This window comes from Varanus komodoensis, unplaced genomic scaffold (assembly GCF_004798865.1).
Source record: "Varanus komodoensis strain SLA01 unplaced genomic scaffold, ASM479886v1 scaffold7_1, whole genome shotgun sequence".
NCBI classification, from domain to species: Eukaryota; Metazoa; Chordata; class Lepidosauria; order Squamata; family Varanidae; genus Varanus; species Varanus komodoensis.
Window position 1 is genome coordinate 18,733,323 of NW_025336479.1, and position 25,063 is coordinate 18,758,385.

A 25,063-nucleotide genomic window follows, 5' to 3' on the forward strand; every position below is an offset into this window, starting at 1 on the left:
GGTGTGTAAAGTTGGAAGGTCCTGGCTCTTAGGACCCATTCATGGGTCCAGCTCATCTATGACTTGTACCCTTGGTCCTTCTGATCTAACAGGTGACTCCTTATCTGACTCAGAGTGTGAGTTACTGATTGGGCAGGATGAGAGACATAACAATGTTCATTCTTCCATTCAGAAATGCGGAACATGTAATACCTGCTGAGATTCCTCTGGTGCAAGAGGTTACCTGCACACTTTGGGAATGGGGCAATATCTGGAAACAACTTTTTGTGGTAAGTTATTTCTGCTCCCAAGGGATTTTTATGGCTGCAGGGCAATTAAAATGAGCAGGAGTAGGATTGTTTATAGCACAATGAAGTATTTTTGTTGTGTTAAATACATTTGATATGGTTTTGTAATGGTCTTGGTAGGGATACATAGATTATTGAACAAGCTAGGAGCTTATCATAGAATGGATTTTAATTTGTCAAAATGTCTTCAAAGGTATAGCTGATTTCTAGCTAATCTTTGTAGAATGAAATGTTCATTTATATGTATCTGGGCATACATTTTTCAGAGGGACCCGGTCCTGGAAGCCAACAAATAAGCCATTAACTTGCCTGCTTCTTGATGGTGAAACCTTGTTATAACTTCCCTCAAACCATGGGAAATCAGTTGGCACAGACAGCACTTAAAATATTTCAGAGGAAGATCTTGGCACTAGTTCTCTATGGTGTGGAGACAGGGGGCTGGTTAATAGACAGTATGAGATTATATTGAACAATATGTAAAGGAAGCATTCTAGCCTTTCCTTCTAATATACCAGCTGCTCTTCTTCATGCTGCAATGGGGTTAACGTCAGTTCAAGAGACGCAAGGCATTTTTATGTTACGTGAAAAGATTGATCAATAGGCTCAACCATAATTTGGCTAAGCTTTGTAATTTCAAGCAGAACAGGCTCAGTTGGGCTTTTTCCTGTCCTGAAAGATTGGCCCTTTCTCTTTCCCTCCCTCTCTCCCTCCCTCTTTTGCTGGCTTCCTTTTATTTAAGGTTAAAATTAGAGAGAACTTAGATGAATAAACCCTGTGTTTCTGGATTACTGTATTTTGTCTTCAGCTTCAGGACCAGAGCATTGTTTTGAGGAAGTGGATACAGAAGCTCTCTCTTCACAGAAGAGTTTGGGCTGTGTTGTTAAAAACCTTCCTCTGTATTTCCACTTGGAGTGTGCTGCAGTTTCAGTCTTTGACTGACCTTTAATGCCTAATGCACTGCCAGTTGAAGGTTGAAAGCACCTGTTATGCAGAAGCTACTGCTTTTGCCTATGGGGAAAAGCTGCTATTATATATTACTAAGCAACTTGTCTCTTTTTAATGTGTTGCGACAGCCTGTCCAATTTGAAAAAGCAAAATAATCTTGTGTGCCGGATAGCACTAGTGTACAGTACACTGAAACCTTAAGTGGAAGCGTCATTATTAGAAATAGCCTCTGTTAACTTCACTTTGTGCTTGAAGTGCCACTATTTGGCCATCTGACCAAAGCAAGAGTAATTCGATGTGCGTGTTGAGCTCAGGGCACAAACCAGAATCTTAAAAGTTTCTTTCTCTTCAGAATGAATCCCACACACAAAAACTGAACTACAAGCATGCCATGATTATGAGGTTCTTTAGACCCCATGCAGCTTCTGCGCCCCCTCTCTTTGTCCCTGTTGAGTCATGATAATATAAGCCAACCTTCTCCTGAGGAGGCCTGATCTAACCTCACTTTTTCTCTTGTCCAATCCAGGCTGTCTTTTCATCTTTGTTTTACATTAATCCATCCTGTCTCTTGATTATGGCTGCAGGTCAGAGATGGTGGGCTCTGTAATTCTACATATCTGGGGGGCACCAGGCTGGGGATGGCTTCTCTGACATATGACTGAAACCTGCACATTCTATAGTGGAAAGCAGGGATATTGTGTGTTAACACGACATATGACATCCCGGTTTCTCTACCATACAGTAGTTGGAAAGGAGCAAGCAGCATTTGTGATGCCAGATAAGCTGAAGTCTGAATTGTCTTGGATGTTTCAGGCAAACAAAAAGGAACGCTTCCGGCAGGTACAATCTCTGATGTGCGAGTTAATGGAGTGGAGGTCTCAGCTTCTCTCAGGGACATTGCCCAAAGATGAGCTCAAAGAACTGAAGCAAAAAGTCACTTCCAAAATTGACTACGGCAACAAGTAAATCCTTTTGTTCTGGCTTACCACAACCAATATATGTTAACTCAAGAAATACCTTGGTTGCAATGTGATGTGAAATATCTCGTTTGCTAACATGACTTGTGGCACTGGTTTCTCAGGATAAGGGAAGAAAACCACAACAAGTTAACACTGTTCCAACTAGGTTCTGGATTTTATAACAGGATGGTACCTTGGCAACCCATCCTTGGGGGTTGTCATATGTGCAACTTGCTGGCCACCTCTACATGAATCTGGAAGACTGCCACTCTTCTTATGCCTTTCTCTGTTAGGGTGCTAATAAAAGGAATTAGGAAAGTGCTGAAGAGAGGAACTCTGTGTGTGGCGGGGACTAATGGGGCTGGGAAGTGAGCAGAGATGAAAAATATTAACTATAATGCAATCAGCAAAATCCCTTGTCTGCAAACACCTGAAGTATCACAGTGACAAATTGTAATCTAGAATATGTTCAGATGGTGATGATGGGAATCACAATTTGTACAACACTATAAAAGTGTTCCAAGCACCTCACAAACGTGATCTCAGAGACTTATAGCAACAATTTTCCTCATCGGTTACTGTTGGGACTGGTCCAATTCTTTTTGCTTCCCCAGGTGAAGGACACTATGGGCTTTTCCTCATTCCGTATATAAAGTACCACCAGACTGACAGTTGAATCTGAACTTCAGCACTGGCAACAGGGCCGCACCTCAGGTTCCAGGCTAGCTTAGGGTCTCAGGGTAGCTGCCTTATACAGCCAAATGGTAGGAGCAGCTGTAGCTACCATTATTCTCCCGATGTCCCAGGAAAGGCTTGTTCCAGATAGGGCATATACCAGATAGACACGGGATCATCTAGGAATTCAATGCCAGGTGAATGTGAACTAGGGACTTCCCAGACTGTGCTTCCAGTGAAGCACCAACCCAGGATATAACCTCTGTTATGCCAGTTAGCTCTAGACATTTGCTAAGCAGAGCAACTCCAGATGGCCACTGCTATGTGCATAACTTAGCCATTTCCCTAACTAGCTCTAGGTTACCATAGGTCAGGCTACTGACCACTTCAGTGACCAGTTCTAGAGGTATATTGTAGTGGTCATCTAGAGTTGGTTAATGTAGTGGCTAAGAGCTTGAATTCTGCACAAGAACACCCCTAGTTTAAAGCTCACATCGCTATGGTCTGATAAGGTGAACTTGAGACACTGCAGTGCAGAAGCCTGCATTGCTGTGTATAATGAGCAGGCTGGAAATATTTGAGTTCCCACTTGAAACAATTTTGGATCAATGACTCCAACCCACAGAATCTAAGTCTCCTGGCTCCAACACTTTATTCTTTTCGGTGCCAGGCTAAACCCTTTTTATTTTCCCAATGTTTTAAGGTTTGACTCTTTTAATATGGGTTTTCTTGTTGATTGGTTAAGTATTTGACTAGGATGCTGTGTTTTATTCTGTTTTGTCTTATTGTTAAACCATCCTGAGACCATGGTAAGGGACGGTCTTAAAAAGTTTTTAATAAATTTAAATAAATAAATAAGTTAGGGTGCACTCCTACAGGCTGTGTTCTTGTGAGACAGCAGAGTTCCTCCTTATCCTGTGATGACTGCTTTTTGTTTGTTTGTTTTCTCAATGTGCTTTTTTGACCATCTGGCACTGGTGCTTCAGGGAGGAGATCTTGTATTATGGCTTCTCTGGTCTTTTCTTCTGCCCACTCCTGTCCCTCCTCCTCATCTGAGGTTGTTTTTCTGACCTCAGAGGCTGTTGGGAACAAGCATGATGCCAGACTTGGGCAAGAGTTCCCACCAGATGTGTGCCAAGCCCGTTTTGCGGATTTGGATTCAGAAGAGGAATATTGAGATGGGATTAAAGAGAAGGATTTTGTTCAAGGCTCTGCGATTCAGCAGGGAGTAGAGATGCCAGTGATTAGTTCAAGGGCAGATGAAGGAGCAGAGGTGCAAACCAACACTGGGAACAGTATGGAGGTACAGGAAGCAGGAGGGGCTGTTGATACTGGGAAATCTTCTCATGGAAATCAACTGCTTCCGTCTGAGACAGCCCCTCTGGCTAGGTGACAGCAGCAGCAAGAGGAACAACTGGTTGAGAAGTGTGTGGAGAAAAGATGAGTGTGCTTTCACAGTGCCCTTCCCCAAGGATTGGGTCACAAGTGGGTTCATAAGGAGACTTTTGGGAAATAGGTTGAGTTCAACAAATGGCTTTGTGAATGCTCAGGAACTTGACTGGATTATTTACATGCACAAACAATAAAGAGAATTTTGCTGTGAATGGTTCAAGGCTGGAGGGAGAAAAGTGGCTCATGACAGAGGCTGGACAGTCAGGTTCTTTTTGTGTTGATTGAAAGGGAAAGGGATCAGATCTCCAACCCCTTCTTGTAAGGTCGGAGCACAACCTCCACTGAGGAATCCCCATTACCCTATGGCTGCTCAGACAATGCCTAGGGTCCAAAGATGTATCCTTTAGGGCATGTTCACTGATTATTCGCTTCTATCGCTACATCACTTAGATGTAATTTCAGTGCCTTTAAGTGACCACCCAAGCAGCATTTTCCCTCCCTCCCTCCCTCCCTCCAATTCAGTGAACAACACTACACTGAGTTCTCTTTGTGCTTTTGGCTGTAGCGTAGTACTAAGAATATGTACTTAGAAATTTCCTGTTAAAATGTCATATCAGCTAAATGTGTGGACATTTCAAAGACATGACTCTATAATATATACTTACTGAAAATGTCACAACAGTGCCTTGGTTGAAGCAGCCCTGGCAACCATGCATAGCTGAAGAGGAATATTGCGTGTTTAAATCTTTCTTATGCAAGGAACACAATGAGGTGGTGAGATTCTGAAATTCTTGAACGAACTGTGTCATTTCAGATTGCAAGTGTGGTGCACTCGTCTTATTTTTAACTGCCCCATTATGTTAGGAGGAAAGAAAGAACCAAAGCCAAAATCAAATGTTCTGCAAGTAGAAGGTCCATACAGTTAGGTGCCAACTTTGATAGACCAGGGCTGTGTTCTTCACCGCAAAGCCGGAAGGGCATGGGCAGCTCCTGATCACCTCAAGTGCACATAGGGGTTTTGCCCCAAATCTCTGCAGATGTTCCCCAAGAAGGGACGCAAGTCTGAGTCTGAGGGGGAAGGGGCTTCAGGGAAGCCAAGTGTGTGCATGCAAAAGATCAGAGAGAATGGCAGAGACACAAGGAGGAAACCAGTGTTTTCTCCTGACTAAGACATGGGAATACGAGAGCCAACAGATGAAGAGGAAGGGTTAATGCAGGGTCACAAGGCACCCAAAGAGACTTGCAGCTAGGGAGATGATCCTGTGGAAGGGCCCGCCCTGAGGGAAGGACTTAGCCTGCTCTTGAGAAGGTGAGCAAACCATACTAGACAATGTCAGTCTCCTGACAACGTCTTTTCATGGTGCTCTAACTGAGGCAAGGAACTGAAGCTTATCAGCTGCGGTGCTATGCATAGCCTGTCTGGAACTATTGCCTCCTTTAGCTGCAAGAGGATAATGTCTGCAGCCTGAGGCAATGATGGCTTGTTTGCAGTTTGCATAAAAGTGGAATTGACTAGAAATATATCGTGACAGCCTGAATACAAGGAGAACATGGGGCCAGGACAAATGGGGCTCTCTGCCTCTTTCCTGTACTCATTCCTTCCCCCTTTCTTTGCAGTAGCTGCTTGCTCTCCACAGGGTCTCTAGCTTTGCCTTGCCGGTTGCTTTGCTGTGTTCTGGGCTCTGGAGGGAGGCTTCAGGGGTGGGGAAGCAGGAGCCCTGCTGGCCCTTAGTTTGAAAGTTGGCTTGGGGTTGGGGGAAATAAATGCAGGAGCAACCAGTCGGTTAGTTGTGGTGGGGAGGAGCAGACAGAGATGAATGAGATGGACCAGCTGCAGTGATGCTCTGTGCAGCTGCTGGAAACAAAGGTGGGGTTGCCTGTGCCGGCTGGTGCCCGAAAAATACGGAAGATCACTGAGTTCTGTGGGTTGAGAAAACCACAGCATGCAACTAGTTTTTAAGGCATTAAAAACAGCAGCTGCAACCTGCGTTCTAGAGCAGCACCTGCATCTTGCAGCCTTCTGCCCCTCGTTTTGCAGCATGCAGTCATCTGAGCCAATCCACAGTTTGAAAGGTGGCAAGTTCTTCAAATTCTGTATATTCTTCATCACAACAGAAAAAGATGACAACTTTTTAATTCCTTTATTTAAGTGTGTGTGGCTGTCAGGAGAGTACTGGGACTGTAGGATGTATTTCTGCATATGATTGTCCCTTAAATCTACTGTAACTACAGTAAGTGAAGGCTTGGAACACAAGGTTCCATCATGGCCTCAAACTTTATACCTCCAGCAGGCCTGAGCTGGACTGCAGGAGGGGAAGGGGGGAAGCCTGACTCCCCCCCCCCCACCCACACACACATAGCCCCACAAACATTGCTTTGGAAAGACAGGAGGGGAAGAGTTGCAGGGTTGCCAGAGGCTGCTCTTTATATAACAAAGGATTTTCTCTGAGTAGATAGTTTTGCTTTATTTTTAAAGAACTTGTATTCTCAAGATTATTACATGGTCTGTTAACCCAAGTCATTTGTTAGACACCTGAGCTACTTTATCATTTCACGTGAATCTAATCATTTAAAAAGTAATTTTAAAATACACATTAAGGAATCTCATCCCTAATACAGATCAAAACAAGTTCGGGCTTTAAATGGCCCCACAACATGAAATGTGGTAGTTTTTTAAAAGCCAGTTGCTGTGTGGTAATTAAATATTGTGGATGGCACTCTTTTTCTCTCTGCAGGATTCTTGAGCTTGATCTGATAGTTCGGGATGACGATGGGAACATCCTGGATCCAGACAAGACCAGTGTTATCAGTCTCTTTCATGCTCATGCTGAAGCAACTAACAAAATTACAGAACGAATTAAAGAGGAGCTGGTATGGAGTTGCATGCTGCACTCACTTGTGTTTTCAAACAAAAATGTCTTCCTAGTGGGAAGGATTACTTATATACCGCAAGGGATACTTATCTTTAACTTATGAAATCCCTCCTGCCAGATTGTGTACATTGAGAAAACTTTATATTAAGCATATACTCTATACTTTCAGCCTGTTCATTTAAACTTGGCTAGGGTTCAGTATTTCCAAATATAAGGCCATTTGTTAGAGCAAGTGGTACCTGTGAAGAAAACCATGTATTTAAATCACTGAGTCAAAATTTAAGGCACAATCCTATGCATCTTTAGACAGAATAATGTCTAAAAGGCTGACTGGGGCATACTAGGAGTTGTAGGACTTTTCTGGTCTAAACAAGCATAGGAGTGTGCCCTTAGGGTCTTTTTCCACCAGCCAGGTTCCCTTATTTTCTCTTGGTTATCTGCTGGTGTGTTAAAGGACTTCTGTCTATTGAATAATAGCTGCTCAATCGTACTGTGACTCCAGCAGCAATGGAGGCTCACCTTAGGCCTTCTCCTGTAGTCTAGGTCTGCTGTGAGAAGGTGTGCTTGAGGTGTGCCACTTTCTGCTCTTCTGTGGTGCGGCAGTAAGTCACCATCTTGCCCAACAGAATAGCTTGAACTCATCCACAGCTGGGTGGGAAACAGTGGCTGTTCACTGCGAGGCTCAAGCCCATCTTTGAAGTGAATGCTTAACATCTGGAGATATTCTTGGTACCCTTAGATTATTTTTCCATGTTTCATTAATTCTTGCATCTCAGGCAGGTAAGGTCTAGTTCTAATGCTGTATCACTCTTATCTGTCTTTTGTGCATAGTCAAAGGATGAATCTGATTATGGAACCTTCTCCCGAAACCCTTCATCCCCCACCCACAGTCTTTATGTTTTTGTAAGAAATTTTGTCTGCCGAATAGGAGAAGATGCTGAACTTTTCATGTCTCTCTACGATCCTCAGAAGCACACAATTATAAGGTAAGTACCTTTCCTTTCACCAGTGTGTCTTCCTTTCACCAACATCTGGTGAGTCTTTCCTGACAAACTCAAATGCACACTGTTCCATATAATGATCCATTGAAAATGAAAGATGCATGGTAAACCCTTGCTTGAAAACCTTCACATGACTAATGAGGCTTGCAACAGCAGTTCCAGTATTGAAGTAGGCATTTCAGTGTCCTATGGAAGAAAACTTCAAAGGAATTGAAGTAACAATAAATATACATATTTATGTTTAAAACAACGCAGGAAAAGGCAGAGAATAAAAAAGGCAGAAATCAAATGTCCTGCAATGAGCAATTCTAGGAATTCAGTCTCTCCCTCTCCCTCTCTCCCTCTCTCCCTCTCTCCCTCTCTCCCTCTCTCCCTCTCTCTCTCACACACACACACACACACACACACACACACACACACACGGCAACGAATAAACTATTAAGCTATCTTATTACATGCAGTCATCTGTTAACAAGTGTTCTGAAATGGTAAGTGAAGAAACAACATCTTATGCATTAATAAATGTGCTAAAATACACTGAAGACTGGGTAAAATTAGGGGGCGCTTTGAAGTATCAAGGGGCTCTAATAGCTTGCAGCCAATGAGCCAATGACTTTCATGAGAGAAAGTTTGCAGGGTTTATTATAAGAAGTCTCCACATGCTTACTCCAAATGTTAACTACAGAGCCCATGATCTCTTGGCAACCCTCATCCTTTCTGTACTGACTTTTCAAGCTTCATACCACTTTTGCTCCTCTTGAGGGAAGAAGCTAATTAAAGCATGATTGTTGTTGAACACAAGGAAAAGTCTCTGTGTTCAACCAAAGATTAGGCCTTTTGTCTGAGCTATCTTGTGATAGGCAAAAACGGAGCCATTGGTTAGCCCACGAGGAATGTATGATTGTGAATGTCACTTTTGCAGCACTGCAAAATGTGCTAGCTGCCAGCCCTGTTTTTTGTCAGCCTTTCTATTTCTTCTGGAACATTCCACCAAACTATAGTATTACAGCTCTGTATTACTTGCAGGGTCAGGGTTAGCACTGGACCAAGCCCCAGGAGAGCCTATCAGGGCCAATGCTAATTGCATCACTTTTCCTCACTTTCTCCACCCACCACTTTAAATTTTTAATAGGGCAGTGAGCATACTGTGAGTGAAGTGCTGGGCAAGGCCACGACCATAGGCTATTTTCATTTCCCCTGAATACTTCTGGGCCCTATTATGTCAAGGGCCGGAGGGATTCTGGGGAACGGAACATGGATGGTAGCTACAGCCTTGACTGGTCATCATATCATAGTGCATCTATCACCCTGCTAAGGGAGGGAGGGATGAGAGATTTACTTGGGGCCCACCAAGATAGCACCGTCCTTTTGGCCTCCTCAAAGCTGGTCCTATCTCCACAATCATTTACCACCTCATGGAGAAGTAGGCATATATCTGAAAAATAGAATAATAGAATGTGTACTCTGGGAAATAAACACACTTAGTTTTCCCACTGTTTTTGACAATATAATCTATAGATCCATAGGGTCAGTTCAGTTCCTATACTTGTGGTTTAATAAGTATGTATTATTGGATCAGAAACTTGCTGTGTGCACAGAAACTGCTTCTTCATCCCTTCCCTTCCCAACTCCCACTACATGCTTGGCTTGGCAAAGATTTCATGACTTCTTAAGCCATAGTGTCATTTCATGTCTGAACTGGGCAATTTGTGGTTTAGAGTGTTCCAATGAACCAGGCTATGTAACCTGGATTGTTATATCTGTATCTCTACCAGGCTGTATGGTGAAATCAGAAAATTAATGTCAACAACTATGACATCTATGCTTTCAGATACATTTCACTTTTATATTTTGAGTACTTTTCATCTTATGCTCATCACTGCCCTGTACACAATGATCTATTCCAAATCTGCTTGAGCTCGTGAGGGGTCATTCTGGGGGAAGTCTGGGGAGTGCTGGGGTGGAAATGTCAGCTTCCACCTGCCTCCTTCCAGGGGTGGAGATCTGGGTTTAAACTCATGTCTTTAATTGCAGACAAACTGCTACACAGTTCTGTTTCTTGGATAGTTATTTATATATCTGCTTGAGTGGGCTGACATTATTTTGTCTTTCTAATGATGGTTGTCAAGAGCTTCTGAAGCACCACTTAGAAATATCTATGTGTGTGTATTTTTGTAAGTGTAAGTTTGTAGAGGTGGTACTCTGGAGTGTTCAGATTTCTGTAGCGCAATGGATATTATATAATTTTATTTTCCAGTATTGGATTATCAGGCTATTGGATACCATGATCATACTTTTTATAATACAATATGCTCTTTTTAAACAGTGAAAATTACTTGGTGAGATGGGGGAGCAAAGGTTTTGTTAAAGAGATCGACAATTTCAACAATTTGAAAGTGGTTTTCACTGTGAGTATGCAGGATTTTTTGTTACATTTTTATTCCACCTTTTCCTCTAAGTAGAGGGAGCAATGCTTGGGCAGAAGGCCTAGGAGACCATAGGATTATGGTAATCTTGGAGTTGGGGCTTTGAAGGCCAAACCCTAGTCCTGCCTCCCCTCCCACAACCCTAGTCTGGTCCCATAACTGGGCCTTGGATAAAGAAAAAAGGATGTGCCAGGAAGGAGGCTGTGAACTTCTAGAATACTGTGTCCAGAGACCACAGGAGAACCTCAAAAATGCTCCAGGGTTTGGAAGCACTGCCCTGTTTGGAGAGACTGAGAGAACTGGGCATTTTCAGCCTTAAGAAGAGAAGACTGAGGGGGGACATGATATCACTCTGTAAGTACCAAAAAGGTTCTCACAAAGAAGATCAAGATCTCTTCTTGCCAATACGAGAGAATAGGACATGGAATAATCAATTCAAGTAGTGACAACCCAGATTTAGGCTAGATATCAGGAAAAGTTTCCTCACTGTCAGAGTAATGTGGCAGTGGAACCAGCTGCCCAGAGAGGTGGTGGGCTCTCCCACACTGGAGACATTCAAAAACTGGACAGCCATCTGAGTGGGATGGTGTAAATTGGTTCCTGCAACAGCAGGGCCTTCTTGGCCCCTTCCAAATCTACTATTCTATGATTGCAGATTATGGACTTATACCAGTTCCTATTGGTGTCCCAGCCTCCTTTCTTCCTACTCCCCAACACTTTATATCCAAAAGCAGATAACCAAAACCAGCCATCTAAGTGCATGGTATGGCAGTGGTGGAGATCACCACCACATCTTGTTGGGCATCAGATGCATATGAGGCTTTGAGTTTGCAGGTTTACATGTGGTGAAGATATGGAACATAGGATTGGGCTCTGACTGACTCAAAGTCACTCAGGGAACTTCACGGCTGAGTAAAAACTAGAATTTGGGATTCACTCTAATTCTCTAACCGCCACCACCACAAAGTGGCTAGTGGGACACTGGATGATGTTGACATACAGTACCTAGCAACCACCACTGTCTGCTTCAGAAATTTACTGAATCAAGTTTTTGCTACTTCTGTCAAATCTCTAGGATGTTCTGGATTTGCTGGATTTTCCCTTAGCTTGGTTTTGTTGGGTGGTATGACCACATTCTCCCACTGGAATAGTGGAACTCAATGTGACTTGGGCAGAGAGATTGTTTAATCTGGCACACTTACCCGAAAGTAGTCCCCACTGAAGTAAATGGTGCTTTCTTTTGCATATTGCATGGGTTGTATTGCACTGTTGGCTTATCAAGTGGCATCCACTTGAGTGAAAAATTACTCAGTGCATCATACAACTAATTTAAAAGTACAATGATTTAGGAATAATCTATATCAGAAACATTTGCATGCAAATGGAACATTGGATCCAAGGCTAAACCCTTGTGAGTTGGCGGTATATTAAACTGCTGGAAATTCAGTTGTGCTTTTAGCTCCACTTGTATACTTTATTTCTTTCAAGAGTAAGACTACACAGGTATATTCTGCTTATTGTTTGATGTAGGCAGTCTAGATACATGACCCAGTAGAACAGAAGTTGGTCAAGACCCAGGGGTAATTGATACATATTATTGTAGCTTCTTCATAGCTATATTTGGCAAGAGTTAATATTGTGTTACAGGGAAAATGTCACTATTAATCTTGTAGACAGTTGTTACTCTAAACAGAAGAGGTGATTGAAATTACTGAGACATACAGTTCCTATCTTAATTAGTCAAGGGCATGAGTAAAATATTGCTTAATAAGGGAAGGGGGGAATCTGACTCATTTTCAAGGGACCATTTTTTCTTTTTGCAGAACAAGCTTAATGAACTTATGACTGCACAGTTTTATAACTTTTTATCATTATAAAGCAAGAACTGAAACTATTCCAGAAAGTGTCTCACTTAGCACCAACTGCCCCACAAAAATTCAGTACAGAACACATTCCTGCTCCAACTTAAAAAGCAGCTAGGAGGTTGAGTTAGTGAGCTTTTAAGAGGGAATTTTCTACTTTTACCTGTAGAACTTAAATTTCTCAGACCGAGCTTAAAACTCTTGAGTCAAATGTTCAAACTGTCTTTTCAATTTGCGTGAGTTTAAAAATCCATTAGTGGGGAGACTCCTACAGAGAGCAGATCTCTGCAAAATTCTTGTGGTTAATGGGACGGTATTGGCATGAAATAGGGCATGAAATGGTTGTATATAAAGATTCAGTTTAGTTTTCAGAACTTTGAGAGATCAATATATTTGGCTCCCATCTCCTTCTATTCCCACATTTCCTCCTAAATGATTAGACTCACTCTGCTGTGGTTATCATTTGCTTCAGTCAACTTGAAAATATTTTAACTGTGCAATTCTGTGCATGCCTATTCAAAATTAACCCTGATTGAGTTCAATGGGACATAAGTGCATTTAGATTTCATGCTAAAAGAGTTGGTTGAAATGTGTGATGGTGTGTTAGTTCACTTGCTTGGTTATAGACTGATCCAGTTCTCATGACACAGTGGACTCCTCAAGAGAGTGTTTAAGCTACAATGAGGGAGACATTTTGGACATGCAACCTCTGCCTATGCATTGTCATGTCATGCAAACCTGGCCACTGAGAGTGATTTGAAGGTTAAACAATGCTTGCACCTGTCCGCTCTTTGTTGTAAGGTTATTCAGAATGATACCTAGCTCATGCTGAGGTCCCACCTGGGTTAAATAACCCATGGTAAGTCATGTCATGTGAACTGACCCAATGACTGGATCCTCAAGGCACTTCACTGGTTTCATTTGGCTCTTTAAAGTTACTGTAAATTCTGAAATCAGATTTCATACCACTCAGCCCATTGCTCCCAAAGAGATATTTTGCTTCTAATGAAAATACATTGTTTCCTCATTCTGAATTTTTTCTTGCTTCAGTAATAATAATAATAATAATAATAATAATAATAATAATAATAATAATAGCTCCTGTAAATTTTAAATTGCTCTTTGGCATGGTATTTTACTGTGAATTTGTTAACTGATCTTTGTTCTCATATATCTCAGGATCTCGGAAATAAAGATCTTGGCAGAGACAAAATTTATTTGATTTGTCAGATTGTACGGGTTGGAAGAATGGATCTCAGAGACACTTATTCTAAAAAATACACTCAGGGAATAAGACGGCCTTTTGGAGCAGCAGGTAAGAAAATCAGAAAACATGGATAGGCTCCAAGTGCTTCCTCATGTACATTACAGCTTTCAGCTAGTCTTTGCCTACTGCAGTTCCTCACCCTCAAAAGTTGCCCTGAAAATTGTGGAACCATCCCCAGAAGCAATCTGTTAGTCACAACAGGCTGTCATCAGGTAGGCAAATGGGCAAAATTCCCTCTTCCTTATGTGGGTGAGGAAGCATCTGTGTACAGACCTCTCTGAATCATGGCCAATATAAATGACTGCCAATAAATACATTAAATACCTTATAAAGCTATAGGCTTTTTCAAAATTAATGCTATAGCTCAAATATTATAATATTGAAGCAATGTTGAAGCAAATGTTGACAATGGAACTTCTGATGCTATATTAAAGATTATAATAGAAATCATGGGATAAAAGTGGCTTTCCAGGCAAGGGTCTCCTCCTAAATTTGTTCAGAATGATGTTGATAACTGACAGTGTTAACTGAAGAGATCTGCCATGCTTGAAAAGGTCCATGAGACTGGGAGTTTACTGGTAGAGGGTTAGGATTAGGCATGGTAGAGCAAGTCAAGAGTTTCCATGGGTGATGGAGAAAGCATACAAGAGGAAAGTCTCTAAAGTGTCCATTCACGTGGTAATACATCAACATGGGCTGTAACATTAGTATTTTATAGGTAAAGAAAAAAACCAAACAATATAACACACATAAGCAAAGTGTGAATGCTAATATATTATTTAAGCAAGCACAACAAATTAGCTAGCTCAGCTTCCTGGAAGTCAAGTTAATTGCTTTCTACCTAGGGCTCTGGTATTCATTGGCTTTTCTCCATTGCCCCATAATTAAATTAATTGACATTTTAGGAAGCAAAGGGAAATAAATGTATTATTTTTTCTGCATAATTGAAACAATCTGCATAACTGAGAACACATACAGTGTTTGTTCTGGCATATGTTGGATTTCAATCTCCTCAGCAACATACTGGCTGTACTGAAAAATGCAAATGGATTCACCCATCATGCTAAAGTATCCAGAAGATAAGCCACAGAAGGCTGGTTGTTCACTGAACAACTAATGTTGTGCCTGTCAGATGTCTGGGCTTACCATAGCTTGTTCTCACACCACCATCCTCAGTCCTCCAGCTAGTGTCCCAGTGTCTTTCATGGCAGAACCCATCTCATCTCTCCAATTTACTGCTTTTCATTCACTGTCACCTTTTAATTTTATTTTTCAGAATCTCAAAAAAGCTCTACTAGAATTTTTCTTAAAAAAAATTGGCGCCTGAAAATTGCTTTTTTAAAAAATGTCCATTGCAAGTGTAGGCTATTCCATATTTGCATTCTTTCCTGTTCAACTTCCTTGTCAGTTTCAGCTGACAAAGAAAAGACAAGTTTAAAAAGAAGAAATATCTGCAAATTTAATGGCTGTGTAGCAAATGAAATGCAAGTTTGTGGAAATTTAATAGTGTTAAAATCACAAAAAGAGGACAGAGGGACATTTGCTGGTTTGTCAAGTGGTTCTCCAGATGTTCCCATCAACCTATGATAAAATTGCCCTACTGAGTTTGGGTGCCCCATTGTGGGCAGGAACAGTGCTAAATCAAGCCATGGTTCTCAAAGTGAATATTTGTGAAAAAGAATCCACTCTGCAGAAACCATGCTGGGTTTGGCCAACATGGCATCCCACTGTGGCTGGTTATCCATGCTGGGTTGTTGTGTCATGTCAACCAGATCTAAGTGTTACTGCATTTAAAAACATTATGACATTCCATGCTGTGGTAAAGACGCACCAGAGAATAAAAGAAGGCACCAATACAAATAATTACATTTGTAGCTATTAAGGTAATTGACACTATACACACTGAGAATGTCATACACGATATGATATCTGACTGTGGTCCAAATTTGTACAGTTCATGAGGTATATGATCTTAATAAAGTTAGTTATTAAGTTATCTGCCTATTTCTTTTTTTGATATCTTCCAGTGATGGATATTACAGACATTGTAAAAGGAAAAGCTGAAAGTGATGAAGAGAAGCAACATTTCATTCCTTTTCATCCGTAAGTTTTTAGGATATAATCTCCCTCTCCCTCTCTCCCTTTCCTCCCCACCCCTCACAGACACATACACACAGTTGGCTCATTTTTTCTTGCTCCCAAAACAAGTAATAATGGGCAACACACAAAGGTTCCTTCCCACATGAAGATGATTTTTTAATGAAATGGGGCGAATGGGGCAGCATAGAAGCTTTCTAAATAAATAAATAAATAAATAAATAAATAAATTTTCATTCAAGGAGCTCTAGGAAAAACAACATGAATCCAGTTATGTTCTCCAACTTGCATAATTTACACTTTTGTTCAAAAGAAAGCATACACAAAGCATATCAAACTTACCTATCTTTGCAGTGATGGTACTTTTATGCCAAAAAAGTGGTTAAGAGCAGTAACCAGTGTGGTGTAGTGGTTAAGAGCATGGGACTGGGACTCAGAGGATCTGGGTTCTAGTCCCCGCTCAGCCATGGAGCCAACTGGGTGACTTTGGGCCAGTCACAGACTCTCAGCCCAACCTACCTCACAGCGTTGTTGTTGTGGGGATAAGATGGTGGAGGAGAATGATGTAAGCTTCCTTAAGCCCTTTGTAGGAAAAAGGCAGGATATAAATCAATAAATAAATAAAAAAGAAGGAAAGGAAAGGAAAGGAAAGGAAAGGAAAGTGGGACAGCCCATCCCCTCCCACACAACAAGCTCTACCACACATTCTTCTGGTTCTGTGGATTGCCATTCCCTTGTGCTGGCTGGCAATTTTTCCACTGGTTTGTGGCTCTCTGTTATCTCTTGAAACTCTATCTGCTTGGAAGTATAAGTACTAGACTAGATGGCTCAGGAGGCCTCTTCTGACTCACTCCGTTTCTAAGTACACTGTTACAAATTATTACATTGATGGAAGAAATGGAGGACATTTAACTGAATGCTTATTCCAGTTGTGTTTCTTGCTTAGCTTATCTGCATGTTTACTGATACCTCTGTTCTAAACAATTTCTTTTCTTCCTTTAGCATGTCAGAGAATGAATTTTTGCATAATCTATTAAGCAAGGTCACAACATTCAAAGGTGATAGTGGCGGACAAGGTGAAGTATATTTTCATTGGTTCTCAACAATAGAGTCCCCCTGCCACACAGTACAATAACCTAAGTATGGTGGCATTATTGATCTCCCTTGCAGCCAGTTTCCATTAAACCAATACCATGCTGAATCCTTGCAGCTCCACTGCACTTTGTTCTGAGCATGTTGTTGCCTTTCCATTAGTTGATAGAAGAGTTTTTCCATTAGTTTGTGGCTCTAGCCAGTGACATTATTTTATTCTCATTAAAACAGGAAACTCATTTATTTTACTTGTACACATTCTTACTGCCATCTCATCAACATCTTTAGAATCTTAGAATTCTAATAACAGGCAGTTTTATGTGGGGATATGTAGGCACATCCACTATGCTTTACTCAAGGGCATCAGCCCTTTCGTAGGTATAGCCTTCATTTGGAGGTGCTGGTTCTTAGGAAATGGCATTTTCATGTGTGGAGCTTGTGTTTTCCAGCAGCCCATGAGATGCCTTAACCGTGGAACTTGTGAATCAAGCTTTCTCACCAGGTTGTTAAAGGAAGGAATGGTTTAAGATAAGTATCAATGTGATCACATTTGCATTCTTTTACAGGACTGTGGGTAACTATGAAAATGCTTGTTGGAGACATAACACAGATTCGGAAGGACTACCCACATCTTGTTGACAGAACAACGGTTGTTGCCAGGAAGCTTGGGTTTCCTGAAATAATCATGCCAGGTATGAGGTTCACAGAATCATAGAAGAGTAGAGTTAAGCCTGGCTACTGTGGCCATCAGGTCCAATCCCTTGCTGAATGTATCCATAACAGATAGCTGTCCAGTGGCATCTTGAATTTTTCCAGTGTGGAAATGCTCACAAGCACTCTGGCTCATTGTTGTATTTCTCTAAGAACAGTCAGGTAGTTTTTCCTGGTATTCAGGTGGAATATGGCTTCCTGTACCTCGAGTCCATGATTCCATAGTCTGCACTTTGGGATGATAGAGATCCCATCCTTCCTTTTTGTGACAACCTTTCAAGTCCTTGAAGCGTGCTATCACTTCTCCCCTCATTCTTTTTTCAAGGTTAAACATGCCGAGTTTACCTTCCTTAGAGTTTTGTTTCTAGGTTCTTGATCATCCTCTGAATCATTTCAGTTTGTCTTAAAGCAAGGTGTCAGGGACAGATTGTCAGATGCAGTTTGCTTGCCTCTTTCTTAAACTGTTAGTGGTTTGGCTTAGAATAAAAATTATAATTTTGTCCTGTTGCCCCTCCCCACAGTTCAAATACTACAAGGTATGCACACTGGCTTCTTCATGGATCACTGCCTTGTTGTGGCGAAGGGGCTTGTGTAGCTCAATGAAGCTATGAGCTATGCCGTGCAGGGCCACCCAAGACGGACAGGTCATAGCAGAGAGCTCTGACAAAATGTGATCCACTGGAGAAGGAAATGGCAACCCACTCCAGTATCTTTGCCATGAAAACCCCATGGACAGTACCAAAAGGAGAAAAGATATGATGCCGGAAGATGAGCCCCTCAGGTCGGAAGGTGTCCAATATGCTACTGGGGAAGAGCGGAGGGCTAGTACTAGTAGCGCCAGAAAGAATGAAGCGACTGGGTCAAAGCCGAAAGGACACTCACTTGCAGATGTATCTGGTGGTGAAAGGAAAGTCTGATGCTGCAAAGATCTATACTCCATAGGAACCTGGAATGTAAGATCCATGAATCAAGGCAAGCTGGATGTGGTCAAACAAGAGATGACAAGACTGAACATCGACATCTTAGGAATCAGTGAACTAAAATGGACAGGAATGAGTGAATTTAATTCAGATGACCACCAGGTATACTACTGTGGGCAAGAATCCCTCAGAAGAAATGGAGTAGCCTTCATAGTCAATAAAAGAGTAGGAAAAGCAGTACTAGGATACAATCTCCAAAATGACAGAATGATCTCAGTTTGAATCCAAGGAAAACCATTCAGCATCACAATAGTCCAAGTCTATGCCCCAACCACTGGTGCTGAAGAGGCTGAAGTTGACCGGTTCTATGAAGGCCTACAACACCTTCTAGAATTAACACCAAAAAATGATGTCCTTATCATCATCGGGGATTGGAATGCTAAAGTAGGAAGCCAAAAGATAACTGGAATAACAGGCAAGTTTGGCCTTGCAGTACAAAATGAAGCAGGGCACAGGCTGGTAGAATTCTGTCAAGAAAATACAATGGTCATAGCAAACACTCTTTTCCAACAACCCAAGAGATGACTCTACACATGTTCATCACCAGACGGTCAACACAGAAATCAGACTGACTATGTGCTCTGCAGCCAAAGATGGAGAAGCTCTATACAGTCAGTAAAAACTAGACCAGAAGCTGACTGTGGTTCAGATCATGAGCTTCTTGTTGCAAAATTTAGGCTTAAATTGAAGAAAGTAGGGAAAAGCACTAGGCCACTCAGGTATGACCTAAATCATATTCCTGATGAATATGCAGTAGAGGTGACAAATAGATTTAAGGAATTAGATCTGATAGACAGAGTGCCTGAAGAACTATGGATGGAGGTTTGCAACATTGTGCAAGAGATAGCAACTAAAACCATCCCAAAGAAAACAAAATGCAAGAAAGCAAACTGACTGTCTGAGGAAGCTTTACAAATAGCTGAGGAAAGAAGGGAAGTGAAAGGCAAGGGAGAAAGAGAAAGATATGCCCAATTGAATGCAGAATTCCAGAGAACAGCTAGAAGACATAAGAATGACTTCTTAAATGAACAGTGCAAAGAAATAGAAGAAAACAATAGAATAGGGAGGATCAGAGATCTCTTCAAGAAAATTGGAGATATGAAGGGAACATTTCATGCAAAGATGGGCATGATAAAGGACCAAAATGGCAGGGACCTAACAGAGGCAGAAGAGATTAAGAAGAGATGGCAAGATTACACAGAAGAACTGTACAAGAAAGAGCTTGACATCCATGATAACCACGATGGGGTGGTCACTGACCTTGAGCCAGACATCCTGGAATGTGAATTCAAATGGCCTTAGGAAGTCTGAACAACAAAGCTAGTGGAGGTGACAGTATTCCAGCTCAGCTATTCAAAATCTTGAAAGACGATGCAGTAAAAGTGATACACTCAATATGCCAGCAAACTTGGAAAACTCAACAGTGGCCACAGGATTGGAAAAGGTCAGTTTACATTCCGATCCCAAAGAAGGGCAATGCCAAAGAATATTCAAACTACCACACCATTGCACTTATTTCACATGCTAGCAAAGTTATGCTCAAAATCCTGCAAGCTAGGCTCCAGCAGTATGTGGACCGAGAACTACCACAAGTACAGGCAGGATTTCAAAGAGAGAGAAGAACTAGAGATCAAATTGCCAACATACGCTGGATCATGGAGAAAGCTAGGGAGTTCCAGAAAAACATCTGCTTCTGCTTCATTGACTATGCTAAAGCCTTTGACTGTGGGGATCACAACAAACTGTGGCAAGTTCTTAAAGGGATGGGAGTACCTGACCATCTTATTTGTCTCTTGAGAAACCTATATGTGGGTCAAGAAGCAACAGTGAGAACTGGACACTGAACCACTGATTGGTTCAAAATTGAGAGAGGAGTTCAGCAAGGCCCTGCCTATCGCTCTGCCTATTTAACTTATATGCAGAGCACATCATGAGATAGGTGGGTCTAGATGAATCACCAGTTGGAATTAAGATTGCTGGGAGAAATATCAACAACCTCAGATATGCAGATGATACCACTCTAATGACAGAAAGTGAAGAGGAACTAAAGAGCCTCTTGATGCGGGTGAAGGAGGAGAGCACAAAAGTTGGCTTGAAACTCAACATTAAGAAAACTAAGATCATGGCATCCGGTCCTCTCACTTTCTGGCAAATAGATGTGGAAGAAATTGAGGTAGTGACAGATTTTATTTTCCTGGGCTCCAAGATCACTGCAGACGGGGACTGCAGCCAAGAAATTAAAAGACACTTGCTCCTGGGGAGGAAAGCTATGGCAAATCTAGACAGCATACTAAAAAGCAGAGCCATCACCCTGCCAACAAAAGTGCATATAGTCAAGGCTATGGTTTTCCCAGTTGCAATGTATGCCTGTGAAAGTTGAACCATAAGGAAGGCTGAGCACCAAAGAAGGATTGAGGCCTTTGAATTGTGGTGCTGGAGGAGACTCCTGCGAGTCCCTTGGACAGCAAGGCGATCAAACTGGTCAGTCCTAGAGGAGAGCAACCCTGACTGCTCTTTAGAAGGCCAGATGCTGAAGATGAAACTCAAATATTTTGGCCACCTAATGAGAAGGAAGGACTCCCTGGAGAAGAGCCTAATGCTGGGAACAATAGATGGCAAAAGAAGAAGGGGACAGCAGAGAATGAGGTGGCTGGATGGAGTCACTGAAGCAGTTGGTGTGAGCTTGAGTGTAATCCGGGGGATGGTGGAGGACAGGAAGGCCTGGAGGAGTGTTGTCCATGGCGTCATGATGGGTCGGACATGACTTCGCGACTAACAACAACAACAACATGCACACTGGATTGGATCCTGATACACACCGGCTAGAGAATCTGACTTTCCCACACCCTCAATTCCCTTCCAGCCTCTAGTTCCTCCTGCAAATGCTGCCTTTGGCGTTGGGGATCCTGCTGAGTGGAGTGGACTACAGTGAGATGGTGGGGATGGGGGAAATGGTTGAAACTCCAGAAGGAGGCATCCTTTGTGGAACAGAAAATGCCTCAGCCCAATTTCCCACCATCTCCTCTTGTATTCCCACATCATCACTTGTTACTCTTTATCCCACTACCCCCAGTGGAGCATTTTGGTGGTAGTGGAGACTCCGTGTGCTAGCAGGGAGAATAGGGACAGGAGTCACTTTCTCTGTTCCCTTTTGGGGTAGATATATAGATACGGCCCACTGCATTTCATGTGGTTCATTATTTATAACCATAGGAGTCCGTCATAGATACTAAACTGCAATGCTCCATTTTCTAAGTAAAATGAAAAAAGCATATCCCAAATGAAATTTCCATGGGTGTGTTCTGAGACACTGAGAAGGTGAAAAATAGTTTACATCTTTCAGCTTTCCCATAGAAAATTCAAATTTAATTTTATTCAGAACGTGTACAACAACTGATATTTATTTCATAAATCCATGTGGTTCAGAATTAATGGCATTGAAATGAAATTCTACCATGTATGTGCAGTATATTAGCAAATTATAGTAAAACGTTTCATTTAATCCATTGGGGAATGCTCTACTTTATTAACCACTACTTAAAACCTGTAGGCTCTTATTACATGTTGATAATTTATAATCTCTAAATTTGATATTCAAGGAACTTCTTATGATTCACCACTTTCCCAATGCAAATGTTAATTCTTGTCAAGTCTTTTTTATTCGTTTAGAAATCGATTGCACACTCCATAGTGTACAAAGTATGGGGTTTTCCCCTCCAGCACTGCTGCAAACAATGGGGGGAACTGCTCTTTCACTGGGTGATTATATCTATGAGGTTTCTTATTATAATTCAGAGCCTAAGGACTGCTCTGAACTCACTTTAAGTCAGAGTTCTAAAACTGGCCCTGTCCTGCTACTACTAGTTCTCCTAGAACACTTGAAGAACTCCTAGTAGTTGGTGCGCAAGCTTAGGAGTCATATGGATACCAACTCTAGAGAGCAGATTAATTATGATATGAGTTATTTTATCGAAGCGATATTTGGAATATTGGGAACATAAGGGAATATTGTCATTTTCAAATGGATGTTTGCTGCTACTTAAGGATTTAAGAGACATTGTTGCTAGTATCCACTGAAAAGGAACAGCTTCTTAGCTACTTTGTCTTCTGCTTTCTCCTAGTTTGTAACCTCACCCACCAACCATCACAAAGCAGACTTTCCCCCTGATTTGTCATTTTCCAAGCAGTCTTTTCCACATAGCTAGAATCCATGGCTAGTCAATTTTGAATTCATCTGAGTCAGGCCCCATCTATCAATATTCAAAGCATATCTCTCTCTCCCTGTAGAACATCACCATGTGACTACTATGCAGGTATTTGGTAATAGCAAAACAAGGCCTCAGTCAGATACATTTTAGCTTCTTAGAGGCTGCACAGAGTATTTTATTGTTTTAATAGTATAAAATAGCAACATAATAATAGGCAATTGGTTAAATAAACATGAAAGTATAAAATAAGTAAACATATAGATATGTGCCATTGCTACCAACTGTACCAAAAGCATAAGTTCTTTGCTAAAAAGGTAAAAAGCTTGCAGATAATTTTACTGTCTGAATCTCCTTGAGCTAAAGAAGTGTGTCCAAGATCTTACTATGTCTCATTGGAACAGACCAGAATCCATCTACTTCTTGATCAATGAAGTTGATAAATGACTACTGTGAACATCCAGATGTGTCAACAATTAGAGGGTTTTTAACTACCTTGATGGTCAGTTTCTCCAATAAAACCAAATTCCATAAATTGCCATACCAATCACACAAATTAGGCATCCTGTCACCTTTCCAGTTTTGTGCAAACATTTTTTGAGCAGATAGCCACAATTTGAAATGAAATCCAATCTTTTTAAAAATATTTACTATTGAATTCATTAGTTAACTTAAGTAGAACACAACCTGGGTTGAGATTAATTGATTGATTAGCAATTTTGCTAATTCAATTTTCAATCTCTTCCCAGACACAACCAAACGGGCAAGTTCACTGAAGCTATGTGCCTAAGACACTGCACTAGGGTTGCCATGAAGCTCCATAGGAGCTGAGCCCTATTGCATTGGTGGCCTTCCTTTCATGCTTGGCCAGTCTGAGAAAGTGAGCAGAGCTGAACTGAATGCTGCGAATGCTCACAGAATGAAGTCTGCACAACTGGAAACCTCCTCCTGAGTTGGATGCTGAGTTGCATGCAGTGCTGTGGAAGAGCGATGCAGCTTGAACAATAGCCACAAGGGGCTCGATTCCTGTTGAGCACTGCATGGATGGTGGGTGTGCCTGCCAGAACTCAGCGTCCAACTCAGAATCATGGCCATGACAGAGCAGACCAGAGTCTGGGGAGCTGAGCCCAGGGAATCCAATGGATTCCCACCCTCAAATGGACCCCTCACTCATTCCTCTTGTGCACTCCCTCCAAAGTAAGGGAAATTTGCTTTATTTTTGCAAACTCCACTGGAGTGAGATGCCATCTGCAAATCACCTCGATTGAACTTTTTCTAGTATGAGCTGAGCTTGATTTCAGTGGATGGTTAGACCTTTTTTTTTTTTTGGCCAATTGTTGTCATTTATTTCATACCTTAGGTCTTGTTCCTGGGCTATCTGTAAGCCTCTCAAATTATAATTGGCAGCACTGAGAAGGCATTTACAGAGCTTCAAAACAATCCCTTTAGTGCCTGAGGAATGGTTAAGTAGGTAGTTTTTAAATTGTTTGAGCTGTATTGAATCCTTTAAAAAGTGATGTCTTTGGTGGACTTGGAACCACATATTAGAGGTATTAGAAATTCTACCTATAATTTGCCATCGTGTTAAACTTATGCCCTTTGGCAAGAAATCTAACATCTTATATAAACTGCTGTCTTCCCAGCCAACAATTTGAGGTGTTTTATCTGGATGGAGAAACAAAGGATAGTTTAAGAAGGGTGTAAGCAGGGAATTTGGGGCATTAAGTATTTGTGCCATTTATTCCAGAATTGTAAAGTGATTTTTTTTTTTAAAAAAGCATTTTGTAATATAGCTATATTTCTATTAGTGTTGGGCAGATAGAAATACTTTAAAATATTTCCAAGATATTCTCTTTCTATCCATACTATATCAAAATCTTTAAACAATATTAGAAAGAGCTGACATAATTGGAATGCATCATGATATTTAATAATGTCTGGAACTCTAAGTTCACTCAAGGGAGATTTTTGATATATAATACTTTTGATGACTCTTGGCTTTTTCCTATTAAAATACACAGGTATCACAGTTTTTTTCTTTTTTGTTTTTTTGCCATTGAACAAGATGTTTCTGTGATAATTTAATTGGTAATGCTATTTTAGGAAGAGCAGCCATCTTAATGGTAGCTATTCTTCCCAGCCAAGACAGATTAAATTTGAACCACTACTATAAGTCATACCTTATTTTATGCATAGTTACATTATAAAGTCCCTCAAATTTACTGAAAATAATTTTAAATCTAGAAATTGGTCCCTATGAACATAGTTGTTCCATAATTACTGGGACATCT

General features: G+C 41.3%; 1 protein-coding gene across 1 annotated transcript in view; it reads left to right on the top strand.

Annotated features, from left to right (window-relative positions):
• Positions 1–25,063, top strand: part of DOCK2 (dedicator of cytokinesis 2) — a 315,348-nt gene that overhangs the window by 18,353 nt on the left and 271,932 nt on the right. Inside the window, exons 5-13 of the mRNA XM_044453756.1 lie at positions 173–269; positions 2,046–2,194; positions 6,994–7,129; positions 7,963–8,117; positions 10,459–10,540; positions 13,600–13,735; positions 15,715–15,790; positions 16,787–16,860; positions 17,443–17,568. Of these exons, the coding sequence (XP_044309691.1) occupies positions 173–269; positions 2,046–2,194; positions 6,994–7,129; positions 7,963–8,117; positions 10,459–10,540; positions 13,600–13,735; positions 15,715–15,790; positions 16,787–16,860; positions 17,443–17,568 (1,031 nt within the window). The remainder of the gene's footprint in view (positions 1–172; positions 270–2,045; positions 2,195–6,993; positions 7,130–7,962; positions 8,118–10,458; positions 10,541–13,599; positions 13,736–15,714; positions 15,791–16,786; positions 16,861–17,442; positions 17,569–25,063) is intronic.